At 40.2% G+C, this 20,244-nt stretch overlaps 1 protein-coding gene across 1 annotated transcript in view; it reads right to left on the bottom strand.

The window, feature by feature from the left end:
- Positions 1–1,251: 1,251 nt before the first annotated feature.
- CNKSR1 (connector enhancer of kinase suppressor of Ras 1) overlaps positions 1,252–20,244 on the bottom strand; it is a 73,921-nt gene continuing 54,928 nt past the window's right edge. Inside the window, exons 15-21 of the mRNA XM_073666628.1 lie at positions 18,770–18,849; positions 18,612–18,683; positions 11,585–11,658; positions 9,114–9,172; positions 8,781–8,994; positions 7,663–7,838; positions 1,252–3,804 (exon numbers count right to left, since the gene is read on the bottom strand). Of these exons, the coding sequence (XP_073522729.1) occupies positions 3,601–3,804; positions 7,663–7,838; positions 8,781–8,994; positions 9,114–9,172; positions 11,585–11,658; positions 18,612–18,683; positions 18,770–18,849 (879 nt within the window). The 3' untranslated portion in view covers positions 1,252–3,600. The remainder of the gene's footprint in view (positions 3,805–7,662; positions 7,839–8,780; positions 8,995–9,113; positions 9,173–11,584; positions 11,659–18,611; positions 18,684–18,769; positions 18,850–20,244) is intronic.

The following is a 20,244-nucleotide window of genomic DNA, read 5'->3' on the forward strand; positions in this document are numbered from 1 at the left end:
TGAATGAAAATTAAACTACCTGATCATTAGGATTGGTGTAATGTACCTCATTAAAGAAGTTGTCCAGCTTTAGGGTACAAGTCTGAAGTCACTATGTGACTGCAGACTTGTGAATGCTCACACAGAGTCCATGAAGATTATCTGACGCCAGACGGTCATATGACCGCAAGTATGCGATTTACTTACTTCTAGCCACATTCCAACTAGACGTGTCCGGCTTTGCTCAATGCAAGTGTAGTTGGCATGTGATCGCATGTATGGAAATCACATACTTGTGAGCACGGGCCCATTGCTCCCGACACCAGAGAATCCTCATAACGTGCACGCTATGAAATTTCACAAGTCTGTAGTCTGAGTGACTGCAGATTTCTACCCCAAGGTCAGACAACCTCTTTAAAGGCACTAACGTATATTTTGACTACAATGCAACAGACAACCATGGACAATTGTAATATTTAACATCATTTGAGGCCTAATTGAGGGTAGATTGATAGATACTAGCAATTTTTAGTGTGATCTGTCAGATGCAACCAAGTGAAACATGGAAATGATCTATTGAGTAGAGTGGCCTGTGGTATTGACACAGACAACACTGTTTGGCAGAGTTATATTGGCCAGTACTAAGCAACAATAAGAAATGTATGGCCACATGATAACAATGTGACCATTATCACTATGCTACTGGATTCTTTTATGGATAAATCTAGGCTACGCATTGTGTTAATAAAGGCAGCTATAAGAGACTAAGTAAACTCTAAGATGTGTCACAAAGGGCAGCGATTATATTTATTCCTTTGATATAGGAGTGGTTGACAGCTGAAACTGGGGGTCTGCTTTACATATCTGTAGTGTATAACTATTAAGGTTTTATTATCCCCAGTTTTTGTTGTGGAATTAATGTCAATTAAAGTAGCAATTGTAATTCTAATAAAGTTTGGATATTTTTTTTTTTATTAACCCCTTCCAGATATAAACATAAAAAGGTTGTATTATGTAAAAGCAACTGATATGTTTGAACAAAAAAAAATATATCTATAAAAAATAAATTTTCCTTTAGTTTATCTGCGAGTCAAAAACTATCACTTTGAATACACCTGTAGATTATAGATATATGTTATAAGCACACTTAATGATCGTATGTTCTATAATATTTGTAGAACACTACTTGTTGTAAAAAAGCCATTAGCCAGCCTCCTTATAAGTGCCAACTCTAAATATCTTGAAACGAACAAAGCCAACGGAGAGATATAATGTGATATAACATGCCAAAGTATTTATGGATATTACACATATACCAATGTCTATTGAAAGAACAAAATGCATAGAAACCATGAATATATCTATAATTACACGTTGAAACTTTCCATTTTCCTGTACATCACCAAAACAACCGGGGCTGTGGAGTCGGTAACCCAAACCTTCGACTCCGACTCCTCAATTTCCATGACTCCGACTCCCTCATACATGGCTCATGTTTAAGTGATAAATTCACTGTAGCACAGATTCATCTCAGCTAAGTCTAGACCCTTAGATCAGGGATAGGATAGACATTTATAGGACAGTTCATAACTTTCCCAAATTCTTATGAAAAAATATTCCCCACAAGCTGCATTGAACTACTGTACCCAATTTATTATATATTTTAGGAGTCGGTCCATTTGACTCAGACTCAGACTCAGACTCAGACTCAGACTCAGACTCAGACTCAGACTCAGACTCAGACTCAGACTCAGACTCAGACTCAGACTCAGACTCAGACTCAGACTCTTTATGTAGGGGAAGCACAACATAAAGGACAGGTCTAGACTCCTAAAAGCTAAAAAGACACAAAAATAACTGTGCTATTTGGCTAATAAAAGTGATCAAAGAATACAGCGGACACACAGTTATGAGTCCAGCGTCATTAAGGAGGGAGCGTTCCTTGTGTGTGCCATGTATGCAGTCACACAGTCATCACCGGGACTGGCAAGGAGAGACGGAGGCTGTGCTACCGTCATCAATACACGGGACTCATACCTACATGTACAGTGGGGAAAAAAAGTATTTAGTCAGCCACCAACTGTGCAAGTTCTCCCACTTAAAAAGATGAGAGAGGCCTGTAATTGACGTCATAGGTAGACCTCAACTATGAGAGACAAAATAAGAAACATCACTGCTCTAGAGGAGATCTGCATGGAGGTATGGGCCAACATACCAGCAAAAGTGTGTGCTAACCTTGTGAAGACTTACAGAAAACGTTTGACCTCTGTAATTGACAATTAAGGATATGTAACAAAGTATTGAGATGAACTTTTGTAATTGACCAAATACTTATTTTCCACCAAAATTTGAAAAAAAAATTCTTTCCAAATCAGACAAGGTGATTTTCAGGATTTGTTTTCTCATTTTGTCTCTCATAGTTGAGGTCTACCTATGATGTCAATTACAGGCCTCTCTCATCTTGTGGGAGAACTCACACAATTGGTGGCTGACTAAATACTTTCTTTCCCCCACTGTACATAACATACATCAAATCTTTTACATAGAGAGAGGTAAGGGTGCCGTACACAGACTAGGACTATAACAACTCTAATCACATATTTAATTGGTATAACAGATATGTATCTATTCATAGATCAAAATCAAAGCTAGACTTCTTCAAAATGTAACTAATAATTAAGTACATACAAAAAAGCCAACAAAATGAATTAGTTGACAGTATGTCATATCTCATTGAAGCTTGTTGCCATTTTATAAAGAATTTATTCTCACTACCTTGCTCGTTTGCAATTGGCCAAAATACTTATTTTCCACCAAAATTTGAAAAAAAAATTCTTTCCAAATCAGAGAATGTGATTTTCAGGATTTGTTTTCTCATTTTGTCTCTCATAGTTGAGGTCGACCTATGATGTCAATTACAGGCCTCTCTCATCTTAAGTGGGAGAACTTACACAATTGGTGGCTGACTAAATACTGTTTTTCCCCACTGCAAGTACATTCCTTGATTACTCCTATTAGCCAAATGATACAATAATTTTTGTGCAGTTTTAGAAAATGGTAGACCAAAAATGTCCCCCATATTATACTGCCTTTACATAGGAGCAGCCCAGTCTGATGACAGATTGGCTATACTTTTGGCTAAAGATAAAAATGTTAAACCGTTAAGAATGAAAACACTGGCTTTACATTCACTTTATAACACAGCAGATACCGCAGCTTGATATCAATTCATAATGTTATAAATAAATTAGTTTGTGATCAATGAGTTATGCATATGGCAGGTCTTCAGAGATAAAACTCCAGTAGTCCAGTGTATTCCAGTTACACCCAACCATCTTCTTTGGTAAAGTGTCCCTCTAGTCCAAGTCAATCATAAGATCTTGAGATCAGAAAGATGAGACTCAATGACCGTATGGTCTGATGCACTGATTCATGGAGAGGAAAGTCCAGACGGGTGTGTGGTATCTGCAAAGCAAGACCCTGGGGGCTAGAGCAGGATAAATGCAATAATCCAACTAAAAATTATTATGGCTAATCCTGATCAACAGAGAATGAACTGTAAAATCACAAAAACGAACAGTCACAGATACTGTTTAGTATTGGTCAGGCGGTATATAATACTCAGTCACTGTCTTCACTTTCTCTGCTGTCCTGATTACTTTTATCCCTCTTATTATTACCAGTAACCGCTCGCTGTGCCTGCGGACTCTCTCCAAGTCTGCCATAGAGATGTTCATGATCAGACTTCCATTTCTGAAATGCAGCAGAGTCTAGGTCTGGATTCTCCAGGACTTGGTTAAGTGATTGCAACTCCAAAAGCTTTGCCTGGAAGACAGAGAATAATCATTAAAACGCAGAGTTCATTAAGGAATTTATGGTTTTAGGAGGCTGGCTACCCAGAGACAGCTCTTTAAAAGTGGATCCACAAGATAATCATTCATGAAGCAGCTCCTGCCTCCGCAAATGGCTGAGCTTACCAGAAGAAGCTAGAGGCAGACCACAGAGGAAAAGTACATGGTGGCCATTTACTATAATTTTGCACATGAAGAAAAGTGGACTCACAGCGGGGTTTAGTTATTTCTGTTATCATGTCAAAATTTTTATTACAGCCCCTTCTACTGTTAGGTCACACAAGCATTAGATTTTATCCATAAGAACAGCCTTAAAAAGGGAATCGGTCATGAGGTTTTTGTCACCTAATCTGAGAGCATCGTTATGTATTGTTAAAGATCCTAATTCCAGTGATGTGTCACTTACTGGGCTGCATACTGTAGTTTTAATAATATCATAGTCTTAATCAGTAGGGTTTTATCACTAGAGGTCTAGCAATCCTGCTGCCATGTAGTCCTCCTTTATAACACCACCCCACTACTGATTTGCAACTTTCTGCCTATGCACAGTGTACCCAGGAAGCTGCCAATCAGTGGTGTAGGCAGGGTTATACAGAGCTCAGCATTTAGAGAACTGGTAGAACTGCAACATATAAAACTGTGAGTTTATCAAATGGACAACAAGAAGCCTAGTAAATGACAAATCATTGTCATTAAGTCATCACTCCACTCATGCTGATCAGTTGCTGCAATCATTTTTATCCTAGACTAATTGAAACTTTCAGGCACAATATGTTGGTAGTGCAATCAGGGTCGGCTCCAGGTTTTTGTGGGCCCTGGGCGAAAGAGTCTCAGTGGGCCCCTTTAACACATACCACGATTCATGATGCACAGATACCACAGAGAAATATAGGTATACAGGGTGGTCCAAAAGTAGGTGGCCAGAAAGTGTAATAAGGTTATGAAGGGGGAGATTTATCAAACATGGTGCAAAGTGAATATGTGGAGTGATGAAGCTTCTTTAAAATTATCCGGCCATATTAACAGACATAATTGTATTTACTGGTATAATGAGAACATGCATTTAACATTAGAACAACAACTAAATGAGCCTGGTGTCAATGTTTGGGGTGGTATTTCAAGTTTTGGTGTTTTAGGACCAATATTTTTTGATGGAACAGTCACAGGAGATAAGTATCTAAAAATTCTAATGAATCAAGTTGTTCCCCAGTTACAGCAACAGCCTAATTCAAATGACCTTTATTTCCAACAAGATGGGGCCCCTCCACATTATTCAAGAGTAGTCCACGAGTATCTTGGTGAAACATTTCCTAATAAATGGATTGGCCGAAGAGGCCCACTTGATTGGCCGGCACGTTCACCAGACTTGACCCCAATGGATTTTTTCTTTTGGGGAGTACTCAAGGACAAAGTTTATAGTCGAAAACCAAAAAGTGTCAGTGATTTGAAAAATTACATAAGATGCATTTCAAGAAATTAATACCCAAAGAGACTTCTGCAAAAAAAAGTTTGTTGAAGCGTAAGAGGCAACTTCAAAGCTGTGCAAATTGTAATGGAAAACAGTTTGAGCCCCTGCGCTGATAAAATTTAAGGGCTTTTGTATTATTGTTCAGAATAAAATTTAATTGTCAATGTTATGCTTGTGTTAGTAAATATAATTTTATATATAAATTAAAATAAATGTTATTATTTTCTGTCCACCTACTTTTGGACCACCCTGTATATAGTACAATACCAAAGATTTCACTTCTTACATTACATGACAGATATCTATTGTAAATTCCACAATAGCTCAGAAACCAGCAAATCGCTCCATAAAATGCTCCATACAGGATACTGGCCCCATAAAATGCTCCATACAGGATACTGGCCCCATAAAATGCTCCATACAGGATACTGGCCCCATAAAATGCTCCATACAGGATACTGGCCCCCCATAAAATGCTCCATACAGGATACTGGCCCCCCATAAAATGCTCCATACAGGATACTGGCCCCCCATAAAATGCTCCATACAGAATACTGGCCCCCCATAAAATGCTCCATACAGAATACTGGGCCCCATAAAATGCTCCATACAGAATACTGGCCCCATAAAATGCCCCATACAGAATACTGGGCCCCATAAGATGCTCCATACAGGATACTGGGCTCCATAAAGCATACTGGGCCCCATAAAATGCTCCATACAGGATACTGGGCCCCATAAAATTCTCCATACAGGATACTGGGCCCCATAAAATGCTCCATACAGGATACTGGCCCCCATAAAATGCTCCATACAGGATACTGGCCCCCATACAACGCTCCATACAGGCTGTTCCCCCCACATAATGCCCCATGCAGGATGTCACCCCCCCTTATAATGCCCAACGCAGGATGTCACCCCCCCCTTATAATGCCGAACGCAGGATGTCACACCCCCTTTATAATGCCCCATGCAGGATGTCACACCCCCTTATAATGCCCCATGCAGGATGTCACACCCCCTTTATAATGCCCAACGCAGGATGTCACACCCCCTTATAATGCCCCATGCAGGATGTCACACCCCCCCTCCCTTATAATCCCCCATGCAGGATGTCACAGCCCCCCTTCCTTATAATGCCCCATGCCCCCATACATTTAAAAAAATATATATATCTCAAATACTCACCTCACTTCTCATCTGCTGCCGCTGCTCAGCTCTGGGCTCCAGCATCGCCGGCCTCTTCCCACTCTGCACTGTGACGGCTCAGGAGAGAGCGCGGTGGAAGAACGTCACCGCACCCTCTGACCTGAGACGTCACAGTCAGAGTACGCGGAAGAGACCGGAGCTGCTGTGGAGGCACGGGGAGGGGTAAGTATTGTGCCGGCTGCCGGGGCCCTGAGCAAGCGGGGGGGGGGGGGGGGAACGGGCGCTGACACTGCTCTCCTCCACTCACTGGTGCCATAGGGCAGCAGGGTGCCCGACGACGAGTGGGCGCCCCCCCCCCCCCCCCCGCCTGCTCACAAAAGTCATTATCTCAGTAAATTAGAACAATTAACAAAAACACCTGCAAAGGCTTCCTAAGCATTTAAAAAGGTCCCTTAGTCTATTTCAGTAGGTTCCACAATCATGGGGAAGACTGCTGACTTGACAGATGTCCAGAAGGCTGTCATTGACATACGCCGCAAGGTCCCAGAGTTCCAATTTTCATTTGGAAATGAAGGTCCCAGAGTCTGGAGGAAGAGTGGAGAGGCATACAATCCAAGCTGCTTGAGGTCTAGTGTGAAGTTTCCACAATCAGTGATGGTGTGGGGAGCCATGTCATCTGCTGGTGTAGGTCCACTGTGTTTTAATCAAGACCAAAGTCAGCGCAGCCGTCAATAGAATCTATGGGGTATTGTCTAGAGGAAGATGAGAGACACCAAATCCAACAATGCAGACGAGCTGAAGGCTGCTATCAAAGCAACCTGGGCTTCCATAACACCTCAGCAGTGCCACAGGCTGATCGCCTCCATGGCACGCCGCATTGATGCCGTAATTGATGCAAAAGGAGCCCCGACCAAGTATTGAGTGCATTTACTGAACATACATTTTGGATTTTAAAAACATTTTACAAGAGGTTGTTATAAAGTATTCTAATTTACTGAGATAATGACTTTTGTGTTTTCATTGGCTGTAAGCCATAATCATCAACATTAACAGAAATAAACACTTGAAATAGATCACTCTGTGTGTAATGACTATATAATATACGAGTTTCACTTTTTGTATTGAAGAACTGAAATAAACTAACTTTTTGATGATATTCTAATTTAGTGAGATGCACCTGTAACTGATCATAGATTATGAGTATTCTGCACTCACCTTCAGTGTGCTTTGAAGAACACGTAAAGCGTGTGCCTTCTGGTTTATATCTGGATTTTTGTTGCGACGTATGAAGGATCTCCTGTACTCATCCCGTGTCATTGCAGTCTTCTTACCAATAAGAGATACGCCTCCTTGTTTTAGGCAAGTCATCATCATATGAAGATCATCATCAGCTATAGTAAAAATAGTGAAAGGTCTGGTCACTTTTTTTTTTTTTTTTTTTTTTTTTTTTAAACAATTTTACATTGTTTTTTTTGCAAAATATGGATTTAAAAAAATGATATATGGATAAACTGAGGTCCTTATGGTCTAATGTTCTATATAGGTTCTAAAATATAAATCTGACATACCACATTAAAAAAAAAAAAAAAGTGTTTAGTTTAAGGTGTTGTCCCCTACTATGGTGTCCTAAAGATAGGTCATCAATATCAGTAGTGGAAAACCCCTTTAATGGTGACTGGCTGCAGTGGTCACATGCCTATCTGGACCGATCCAGTACCATACTCCCATTGCATAATCAATATAATTTCATTTTTTTCCCCATCTAAGGGAAGTTATATATTGAGTATACACGATAGGATCTACGATTCTGCACAAAGCCTTTTACATATGTGTTTTAAAGTCTATGTAACTTGTTCATCTTTAGGAGAAGCCAGTCTATAGTCTCAAGTGTTGTGTGCGATGTCTGCATGCAGGCAAATTTTCCAACACAAGCTGTATTAGGCCATGGCCACACTATCAGTATTTGGTCAGTATTTTTTCTCAGGAGTGGGAGCCAAATCCAGGAGTGGGTGATAAATGCAGAATTGGTGACTTGTTTCTATTATACCTTTTCTCTGATTGTTCCTCACCTGGTTTTGATTCCCACTCCTGAGAAAAATACTGACCAAATACTGAGAGTGGGGCCGTGGCCTTAGGGAAATGTTCACCCATGTATGGTGTATCTAAGGCTTTATAGGATTCGAGCCATCAAACCTATCGGCACTATAGAATGACTTCAATAGAAGTTAGCCTTAGAACTGGCCCATGAGAAGCCCATCAACTGAAATTATTCCGCAAGAGCCATAAAGACAGATGATATTTAAATAAAAGTACAAAATAATAAGGGACTTTACTGGATTTCGCTGCTTGTCCGCCTTCTGCCCCTCCTTCACAAGGAATTACTGCCATTGCTTCAGGTATATTTTTGACAGGTGACTGCTTCAATGGCTGGGTATTGCTAGATTTTGGGGATTGTCCCCCTTCAGCTCCCTCATCACGAGCAGATGCTAGCTTTGATCCAGGAATATTCTTAGATGGTGACTGTATCAAAGGCTTCTTTATCTGTACCTGAAAGGAAAAAAAGAATTTACTTAAATTTCTCTAATCTTTCTATGTTGACTATGAATTCTATCTGCAAAATTCACAAACCTAGTTGTATAGAATTGAAGACTGAGTAAAAGTCTCACCATATCATGTGATCGGACATGATGCTCATCATCTTCAGCTTCTGTCTCACTGTAACAGTCTAAGGGAAGGATAATAGTCAGGTCACTATATACCATGGATGTCAAACTCAAACTCACAGAAGGCCAAAATGAAAAACTTGGACAAAATCGCAGGCCAACCAGTATACAGTACAATGGGCCCCACACAGTACAATGGGCCCCACACAGTCCTCCACACAGTACAATGGGCCCCACACAGTACAATGGGCCCCACACAGTACAATGGGCCCCACACAGTACAATGGGCCCCACACAGTACAATGGGCCCCACACAGTACAATGGGCCCCACACAGTACAATGGGCCCCACACAGTACAATGAGCCCCACACAGTACAATGAGCCCCACACAGTACAATGAGCCCCACACAGTCCTCCACACAGTACAATGGGCCCCACACAGTCCTCCACACAGTACAATGGGCCCCACACAGTCCTCCACACAGTACAATGGGCCCCACACAGTCCTCCACACAGTACAATGGGCCCCACACAGTCCTCCACACAGTACAATGGGCCCCACACAGTCCTCCACACAGTATAATATATTATTAAACTTACTTTCAGGTTATGGGTTTAAAAAAAAAAAGTTCTACGAAACGCAAGCTTATCAAAATTTTGGAAATTGTTTGTGTAATAAGTGAGATATTGAATTAAATCTTACTTTTTAAAGGAGTGTACTCATTTATGCTGAGTACTTTAGCTTAATGATCTTTTTGCAAACAGCTATACCTCCCAACCCTCCCTTAAGGCCCCGTCACACTTAGCGACGCTGCAACGATCCCGACAACGATACGACCTGTCAGGGATCGTTGCTGCGTCGCTATGGGGTCGCTGGTGAGCTGTCAAACAGGCAGGCTCACCAACGATCAGGGAAGCAGCGACATCGTGGAAAGAATCTTTCCACGATGTCCTGCTCCTGGTTACGAGCCTGCTGAAGCAGGAGCAGGCTGGTAACTATGGTAAACATCGGGTTACTAGGGGCACACGCGCACCTAGTAACCCGCTGTTTATCATGGTTACCACTCTGCTACAGTGAGCGAGAGGTTACCGCTCACTTTAGCAGGCTCGTAACCATGATAAACAGCGGGTTACTAAGTGCGCGTGTGCCCCTAGTAACCCGATGTTTACCATAGTTACCAGCCTGATCGCTGCTCCCGTGATCACACACAGCGATGTGTGCTGACCAGCGGGAGAGCAACGACCAAAAAAAGGTCCAGGACACTTTGCAGCGATCTCACAGCAAGGGCCTGATCATTGCAAAGTGTCACACATAGCGACATCGCTGGTGAGGTCGCTGTTGCATCACCAAAACCGTGACACAGCAGCGATCTCGCTATGTGAGACGGGGGCTTTACACATGTATGCTCTATCAGCTAAGAGTATACGTATTCTCAAAAGGCTAAAGTGTAACCATACTATCAATTTATACGTTATAAAAATTTTGAAAATTGCTCTCGTGTTCAGTGAGATATTGATCAACATCTTACTTTTTAAAGGCCATCTACTTGTGGTACCCAGTACCTGGTCTACTGCTGCTAAGTGAAATGACTGTCATGTGGCAGTAGATTTGTTCCAGTGTGCAAGAACTACTTTGGGCACTGTGAGTTAGGAGATGTAATACCGTGCATATGCGTACACTGAGAATTCATAAATGTGCATTGTAATTTGTACTTTGCTGCAATCTACTGGTCAATGTATGCCCTTTTAACGGCGGTCATTAAGGGACCTTACTCCTCAGCACCGTTAAAAAGCGGAGCTGTTGAGTAAGTGAATAGCGCCGCCCAACAAGCCCAATTCCCACGGGTGACAGCTGCATACGACGCTGTCAATCGCAACAGCAGTATCAAAGTGGTTAAAGAAGATTAAAAGGTAATTACCTAAAGAAGAGGAAGGTAATTACAAAGAAGTTCCTATTCATCATAAAAAATCATTGGGTTATTTTCAATAGTAGTGGACAACCCCGTTAAGTTTGTGGGTCAAACGTGAAAAAATATATATAGAGGATGAGCTGCTCCATTTTGTCATTTCTGGTACATTGTAAGGGAAATTTAATAAGATTGTTTTTTTTTTGTTTTTTTTCTTTCATACAGGCCGTTCGAGACTTTCCACAGAGGAGGACATCGGCTGATTAGAGAGATTGCTGATAAGAAAGTTTCGATACTTATTCAGGAGAATATTAAGAGAATAGTAGTCACGCTGTCCTCCCTGGGAGAGCCGGCAGACATGATATCAGCTCAGCCTGCTCATGTGAGGTTGTTCTGAGGGATCATAGGATTGGAAGCATGCCACAAAAGAAACAAAAAAACAGAATGCAAGATTGGGTTTGACTTCAAACAAAATTGATTGTAGGCCTGTGAAACCATAAACCAAGTTTTTGTAATTTCCCCCATCATTATACACAACTACATATTTTAATATCAGAAATAAATACCTTCTTCTCGCGAATGGCTGGAACTTTGTGGAGCTTTATATTTCTGCAGCGTTTTTAAGAGAGAAGTTAACCACCTGCAAATGTGATAAAAGGGAAACCACTGAGAAAGATACAGACAAGGGAGAATATCTTGTGATTAACACACTTACTTGTAAAAGCCCTTGCACAGTTTACAAACTGAATTAAAAGGGTATTTCCAACAAATTGAAAGCCATCCCTTTTCCATAGTGGTTCTGTGGGAAGCATTTATGCTGCATGTTAGTGTACATAGTGGCGAGATTATGATCCGTAGAGCAATAATCAGACCTGCTCAGGTTTGTCCCCCATGTTTAACATGTATGTCGGAAAAGTAATATACATGCTAAATGTGTCAATTGCATTCTATTGTCAGGTGAAAAGAAAAAAAAAGTATCCTTTTGACCTTAATCTGGTTCATACCTACATTAGTATATTCCCCCTAAAACATAAGGAATAGCAAAGTAGCCCAAGAGCCATAGCATAATATATGGCAAACATCTGTTGAAAGTAGGCATCGGAAAGCTCCAGTGGTGACAGCCTGCACATGGACCGTAACATCACTGGAGCTCTTTGGTCTCTTAATAAGAACATTGCATTTTGCACAGTGAAAAGCTTTTGTTTTTGTTTTTTTACTTATTATTCAGAAGACTTTGACTGGTAAAACTACAGCTTGACATAGAAGGGGCAACAAGAGTACATTCCTTTACACATGGGGAGGTGAATATGCATTGCGACAATTCTTTTCTTTTTCAGAAATAATGAGGACAGTTTGGCGACTGGCACCAGACTTCAGAACTGAATAAGAAATAGAAAGCAAGAAAAAAAAACGAATGACCGTATTAGATTTAATTTTTAGAGTGGTTGTGAGGAAGACTGGTGCCCAACAGGATTCAGTGTCCAAAGCAACTACCAGCCCCCAGAGGTCTGCCCGGGGGAGACCTGGCCCAAGTGCAGCGTGCATGAAGCAGCAACAGCCATAGCAGAGGCCTGGACCTGGCTGGACCACAAGTTTGCTCTGATGTATGCCAAGCGTGCTTTCGTGCACTGGTACTTGGGAGAGAGAATGGAGGAAGAGTTCTCAGAGGCACGAGAAGATTTGGCAGCGCTGGAGAAGTATTATGAAGAAGTGGGAATAGGCTCGGTTGCCAGGGAAGAAGAAAGAATAGGCTTGTTCCAGCTCCTTGGTGCACGTTTAAAAAAAATGTTATTGAAAAAAATCCTTAAAACATAGCAGCAAGACATTGATGAAAGCAAGAAGGCAAAAAAGTGATGCCTTTTCGAACGCGTTCTTTGACAAAATGCTGAATAGCATTCAAAATATGTAATTTTTTTGCCTTCCTGCTTCCATCCACACCTTGTTGCTATGTTTTGAAGATTTTCTCAAAAAAAAAAAAAAATTAAACTTACACCCAGGAGTAAAGCCTATTTTTGCTTCTTCTATGTCCACACGTATGGCCTGGACGTGGTTCCGTGCACACAGGATCTCCTCGTTGTAGCGATGAGCCGGCTTCTTTTCTCTTTTTCCCAATCGATTAACGGGGAGGCTAAGGAGGGAGAGGAATTCTGAAGTGATAGAAGGAACCAGTCAGAACTGGTGTAAGTAAGGGGGATGTGTTATTCAGTTACTTGTAAACTGAAACTTACAGAGAACAACTATTCCAATAAAAGTTCTATTGATTGTAATATTTATTTAACATAGGAATGTAAATGACCGGTCATTTGTTGATATCTTCTAACAAAGTACCTTTGGTGTTCAAGGATGACAGCAACTAATTAGATTGGGTGTAATTTTCTCAGAGATATCATCTTGTGAAATATTATCTGTTGGTTTAAGAGGGTTTCTCCCTGGCATACCATGGAAGATCAAAGCTTTTAACTGAGATACATTGGATGCTTTAAGATCTAAAAGATGATTGAACCCTGGGGAGGGAGAGGTGTTTTGGACATTGAGAGATATACGAGTTACATACGGAGACAGAGAGAAGAGAAGAGAAGAGAAGGAATATTTTTTCAAAATCTGGAGACATCAAGAACCAACATTACTTTCATTCTGGGTCAGTTGCGCATACCATCCAGGATTGTTATTATACGAAGCTAAGTATCTTAATTACTCTCATTTATTGATTTAATTATTGTTTAATTTTCCTTTTATTTGAAACTTAGTTATTTGTAATCTCTTAAGAATTTAAAAGAAAATTACAGTAAGTAAAATAATAATTGTTCACTCATTTAGTGCAAATCATTTCTTTTATCCATAACAATCTTACAAATTATAAACCTGTTACAATACAAAGTTGGTATCAGAAGTGGGATTGCTTTGGATAAAAAATGTTAGCAAACAAATTAAGTTTAGCAAATAGTAAAGAAGGAGAAACAAAGTAATAATGTTGATGCCAAATCTCTGCCAGAGTGGATGACTAGTTCTGGAGCCTGGGCCCCAATGGCACAAGAATGTAACAAATATATGGAAGGACAGCGCTTACCAAATCCCCTGGAAGCGATTGTCAAATTTGATCTCTATATGATATGATGCCGCACAAAGAAGCTGCCGCTGTCGTTGGATGGGTATGCATGCAAGCATTTCAAAGTCAGCAAGAAGAAACTGATAACCTCCGCCTTGAGCTGCAGGCAGCTATACAGCAGAGAGTTGGGTTGCAATCCATTTTGAGAGATCAAATAAAACACCAAGACAGTGTAACAGATAGTTTTGAAGCTTAGGTGGTTAAAAATGTGAATAAGAATAGGTTTAGGAGGAGGCAGCAGCCAGTGTCAGATATTCGTACTGCACAGATTAGAACCATGATCGCACATGGTCAGATTTGCTAGAATGGAAAGGCTCTGACAGTAAGACAGATGAGGAAGAAAGGCATGCCAGACCCATAGTAACAACAAAAACTAGGAGAGAAGTCACACAGCATAGTGGAGATAGGATGGATGTAGGAAATGCAGCTACAGGAGCAGAAGCTGCAATGACAGAGGAGACTAGGGGGTACACAGCAGGAGAGCTAACAGAACTGGGTGAATGTTTGTTAACATGGATTCTCAGGTTATGGGATCATGGTTCAGACACCATAATGCTAAACAGTCGGGAGGCAGTAGGAATAGGCAGTATTTGTATTGATCCTATGGTACGTCTAAAAATGAGACGTGCCCGGGACACTATAGAGAATTTTTCCCTATTGCACCTGGTGAGGGATTCAGTGGCACAAGTGTATGACACTCCTATTGAATTAGCACCACAAACTCGATGGGAGTCTCTTGCAGACGGAGTTCAGAGATTGAGAGAAATTGCATGCATAGGTGGTGTAACTCGAGATCCTTTGCCAGGTTCAAATAATGATTTTGCTGTTGTGGAGGACTGGAAGGGACCGGATGCTGCACCGTTCACAGTAATGATGAAAAATAAATTTATAGAAGGTGCCCCACTTTCTTACAAAGCGCCATTATTTACTATGTTCAGTGCACTTATGGGAAATTCCACTACTGTCTACACAGCAAGCAGTTTAAGCTCTCAACTTGGTGCTTTAGAGAAAATAACAGTGCCAAAGAATAGAACTGCAGAGAAAGTGGAACAGAAAGGAAACAGAAAGGATGATACTCGCATAAAAATGTCCAGGAGACAGTTATTCTTTGCTTTGATAGCTAGTGGGATACCAAGGCAGGAGATACATGGGATCAGCACTAGTGAGTTGTTCAAGAGGTGTTTTGGACATTGAGGGATATATACGAGTTACATACGGAGACAGAGCGAGGAGAAGGAATATTTTTTCAGAATCTGGAGACGTCCAGAACCAACATTACTTTCATTCTGGGTCAGTGGTGCATACCATCCAGGATTGTTATTATACAAAGCCAAGTATCGTAATTACTCTCATTTATTGATTTAATTATTGTTTACCACTTAGTTGTTATTTGTAATCTCTTATTGTAATTTTCTTTTAAATTCTTAAATAAAATAATAATTGATTACTCATTTAGCGCAAATCATTTCTTTTATCCATAACAATCTTACAAAATTATAAACCCGTCACAATACAGTGCTTCTAAATCAAAATCTCTGCAATATTATCTACCACCCGCCATGATCTTGCGGCAGCAATTTCTAACCCGAAATCAAAATTAACGGTCACAAGCTCTCAATACAAGTCTATGAGAGCCGGAATGAGGAATGGTACATCCATTAGCGGGACCACCAGCAAATAGAATGTAGCAGTTAGTCCAATGTTGGGAAAATTATATGGACAAGGCCAGCAGTCCTATGGTATTTAAGGGTTATCCACCATTTAGGCCAATTTTTTTTTCACTTAAAAGCATGTATTTTGAACTAAAAATCATTTTTGAAACAGGGCTTCAATACAATTTATGTACAGTTTGGCTTGTATAGGCTCTGTTTTCCTGCATGTTAAATTCTAATGTGGTCTACAATCATAAGTAAGCTGAGCGAAGCTCTGAAAAAGACAAATTAAAGTTACAAACTCCATGTCAAACAGTCACTGCGAGCTGACTGATGGATTCTCAGTTAACTTGTTCGGCAGCCAGCAGTAGACAGTGAAACACAGGCTATAGAAGGAAAATATTGCTAAATTATTAATGAGACCCAATTGCAAATATGATTTATAGTCCCAATTGCATTCACTTAAGAAAAAAAATGTCCTCATATGGCATGGCCAATATTCAAATAGCCTCTTCATAGAGAGAGAGGACTAGAACTCTAGTGCCATATATTGGATGTAGCAATCCTCAAAGTCAATATGGATCCTTATGTGAGAGAAGAGCCAAACCAGACACTTTCACAGGTATGCATTTCTGGTTTGGATTCTTATTCTAAGCCATGCGGGTAGGTTCATTAACGGGTCAATATTGATTTCTAAGATTGCTACTTCTAATAGAAAATAAACTCTAGTGTCACCTTTCTCTACTAAGGCTGTGTGCCCACGATCCAGAGCCGCTGCGGGTTTGACGCTGCGGACTTATGCAGTGTCAAACCTGCAGCGGCCAGATGTTACAGCATAGTGGATTGGATTTGTAGAAATCCCATGTCCACTATGAGTCTGCAGCACACCTGCGGAAAGTGACATGCAGCGCGTCTTTCCAGACCGCAGCATGTAAATTTCTCCTGCTGGTCCGCATGCGGACTTTCCCAATAGACCTAACCTCCATGAGGAAAGTCCGCAGGTGAAAAAAAAAATAAATGGTGCTCATTAGCATATTGAGCGGAAGCCGCTGGCAGCATCTCCGCAGCGTCGGGGCTGTAGCAGGTTCCAGATGGTAGGAAAGTAGCCCAAGAGAATATTTGCACATTTAAATTCCCGGAGGAGCATTGCATGGCCTATCAGTTTCCTTATATCGGCTTGGCACCCTCACAAGAAGAAACGTTCCTCTATGGACAATATTAAAATATATACCAACAAAATGCAACAGTACACTACAATTAATAAATAAATTCCACAATTGATTCACACATAAAAATGTAAGGCACTTAGTTAATCGTATTTGATCAAAAAGTGTATAAGCCATCCTCCAACGACAAGCTGTACCTCAAGGATGGACCCAAGCTTTCCTGAATCACCTTCTCGGTGTCTGAAAGCCTGAAATGTACTGGGGAAGATGTACACCGTGTATTTGATGGATGGCTTATACACTTTAGGATAAAAACGGTTAACTACAGACCTTCTCCGGTCCATACTGCAGAATACTAGCAAAATAATTATACTGCAAAGATTTTTATGCCTTTAGGTTCATTTTGTAGAAAAAATGTAAGCGTTTATTCTTTCCTAATGTTTTATTTCTAAGTGATGAAACTTTAAGAGGAAAAGTGGCCAGTTTTTTACCTTTTACTCCCACAGTTCTTTTGTGTATGCAGATTTAATTTTTTTTTTTCTCAAATCCACCATATGGTTCCATAGATATTAAGGGTGCTATAGTAAGAAGAGGTTACTCACACTGCAATCTACTTTGTCTATTTGATCAAATACTGGAGAAACCAGGAGTATTGAGGCAAGATGCTGCTCCCACTGTTGTCCACCCTGTCTTTCTCATTTAATACCAAGAGTGCTGAGGTAAGAAGAGGCTGCTCACACTGCTGTCCACCCTGTCTTTCTCATCTAATACCAAGAGTGCTGAGGTAAGAAGAGGCTGCTCACATTGCTGTCCACCCTGTCTTTCTTATCTAAAACTGGTGATACCAGGAGTACTAAGGTAAGAAGAGGCTGCTCACATTGCTGTCCACCCTGTCTTTCTTATCTAATACTGATGATAGCAGGAGTACTAAGATAAGAAGAGGCTGCTCACAGTGTTGTCCACCCTGTCTTTCTTATCTAATACTGGTGATACCAGGAGCACTAAGGTAAGAAGAGGCTGCTCACACTAGTGTCCATGTCTATCTGATGTAATACTGGTGATACCAGGGGTGTTGTGGTAAGAAGAGGCCCCTAACACTGCGGTCCATCCTGTCTTTCTGATCTAATACTTGAGTTTCTAAGGGTATTGAAGTAAGAGGCCACTCATGTTACTGTCCATCCTGTCTATCAGATTGAATACTGGAGATACCAGGAGTACTGAGGTAAGAAGCTGCTCAAACTGCTGTCCACCGTGTCTATGATCTAATACTGGTAATACCAAAAGGTGTTGAGGTAAGAAGAGGCTGCTCACACTGCGGTCCACCCTGTTTTTCTGATCCAATACTGGAGATACCAAGGATGCTGAGGTAAGATGCTGTTCACACTGCTGTACACCCCGAGTATCTAAATGACATAGGTAAAGGTATTTCCAAGCTCACAACTCTAGAGCTTCTGTCAGTGTAACAAGGCAGTGACCATTTTAATTCTATAGTGATTGCCTCAAAAGACCAAACAATTATTATTTGCTAAATAAAGTATTTAGGAGTTTATGAATTTATTTTCTATTGTCAGAGAACCCCTTTAAGGTATCCTTGTCATAGTTAATATCAAGCTCACAGAAAAGAGCTTTAAAAAGTAGGAATTTACAAGATACTGGTTGATGCACTCACATTTCCATGTCAGTCAGCTTGTCTGCAGCAAATACAAATGTCTTGTAAGTTGGGTGGGAGAGCTGAAATTCACTGGAAGAAACAAAAATATAAAAGCCCCTAAATTGGCTTTTAGTTATATTTTAACAATGGCTTTCAAAAATTACTTTAATACTTACTACTTTTTTTTTGATTTGGTCTCTGGAGGTTTTTCCAAACTATATACAGAAATATTTAGCAGTCCCAAAGCCTTTTCCTCCTAGAAGATAAAGAACCCAAATAAAAACTGGTTATGTTTTTACATCAAAGCGATTTCTTTCCCGTAGCAGTCAATCACTTTTCACCTTCCTTGGCCAGGTTAGATTTTTCAATTCTCATGTGTCATTTTAGATCGTAATAAGTCTGGAATGCCCCTAAATATCTGAGTTTGAGACTGTTTTTTTTTTTCTTTCATGACCCATTGTACTTTATGCCTGTGGTAAAATTCTATCAATTTGATTAGCATATATATTTTATTTATATATTAAAAAAAAATTTTTTTATAGACTTAAAAATGAGCAAGTTTCATTTTTTTTCATTTAGATGCACTTAAAACAGATAATACCATGCAAGGTAGTTACCATATGTCTGCCTTGTCACCAACTTTTTTGAAACATCCTTTTATTTTGTTAAAATGTTAACAGGCTTTAGCACCAATTTTTCATTTTTTTTTTTTTTTTAACAAAATTTACAAAGTCTATTTTTAGAGAGCACTTCACTTTTGAAGTAACTTTGAAGGGGCCTAGATGTGAGAAAATCCTCAAACAAGGCCCCGATATAAAAACTACACCGCATTCAGGAAGTTTATTAGCCTTTAAAGGTAATTCACAGAAAGTAACACAAAGTGGAATGATTAAAATAAAAAAAAAATAAAAAAAACAAAACTTTTTTTCCCACAAAAATGTTGCTTTAGATTTAAAGGTTTCATTTTCCCATGGTGTAAGGAAAGAAAACAGACCCCTTAAATGGATACACAATTTTATATGAGGTCGGTGATTTTGATGGAAATCCCGACAAGTGCTCAGTGTAAAGTACAGAATAAATGTGAACCTAGCACTACTCTGAATTTTTGGAGGCAGAAAGAACCAATAAACCACAGTACAGGAATTGTTTTATTTTTTACACCGTTAAAAGGAACCCATCACCAAAAAAAAAAAAAAAAAAAAAACGCCATTAACCTACAGATATGGGGTTAATCCGCACGGTAATAGTGTTATTAACCTGCCTGGCGCCCGCACTTAGCCGTACACTGCTGGGAGAAAATAGTATAGAGAGCGGCAGCTGATACTGGCTCTGTATAGGGGCTGGGAGTGCGGTTACAGCTGCCGCTCTCTATACTATTTTCTCCCAGCAGTGTTCGGCTAAGTGCGGGCGCCAGGCAGGTTAATAACACTATTACCATGCGGATTAACCCCATATCTGCAGGTTAGTAGTGTTTTTTTATGTTGACAGGTTCCCTTTACATTTAGTGGTACACTTCTGTACATTAAAACCCTTGTATGTATGCATGCATGCATGCATGCATGTATGTATGTATGTATGCATGCCACAAGTAAAATTGTCTTTTGTTTGCTTTGCCATATTCTTACAGCTATAATATTTATTTTTTCTGCTG

Source organism: Phyllobates terribilis, unplaced genomic scaffold (assembly GCF_046119375.1).
Source record: "Phyllobates terribilis strain yellow unplaced genomic scaffold, ASM4611937v1 Scaffold_2__4_contigs__length_985480577, whole genome shotgun sequence".
Lineage (NCBI taxonomy): Eukaryota > Metazoa > Chordata > Amphibia > Anura > Dendrobatidae > Phyllobates > Phyllobates terribilis.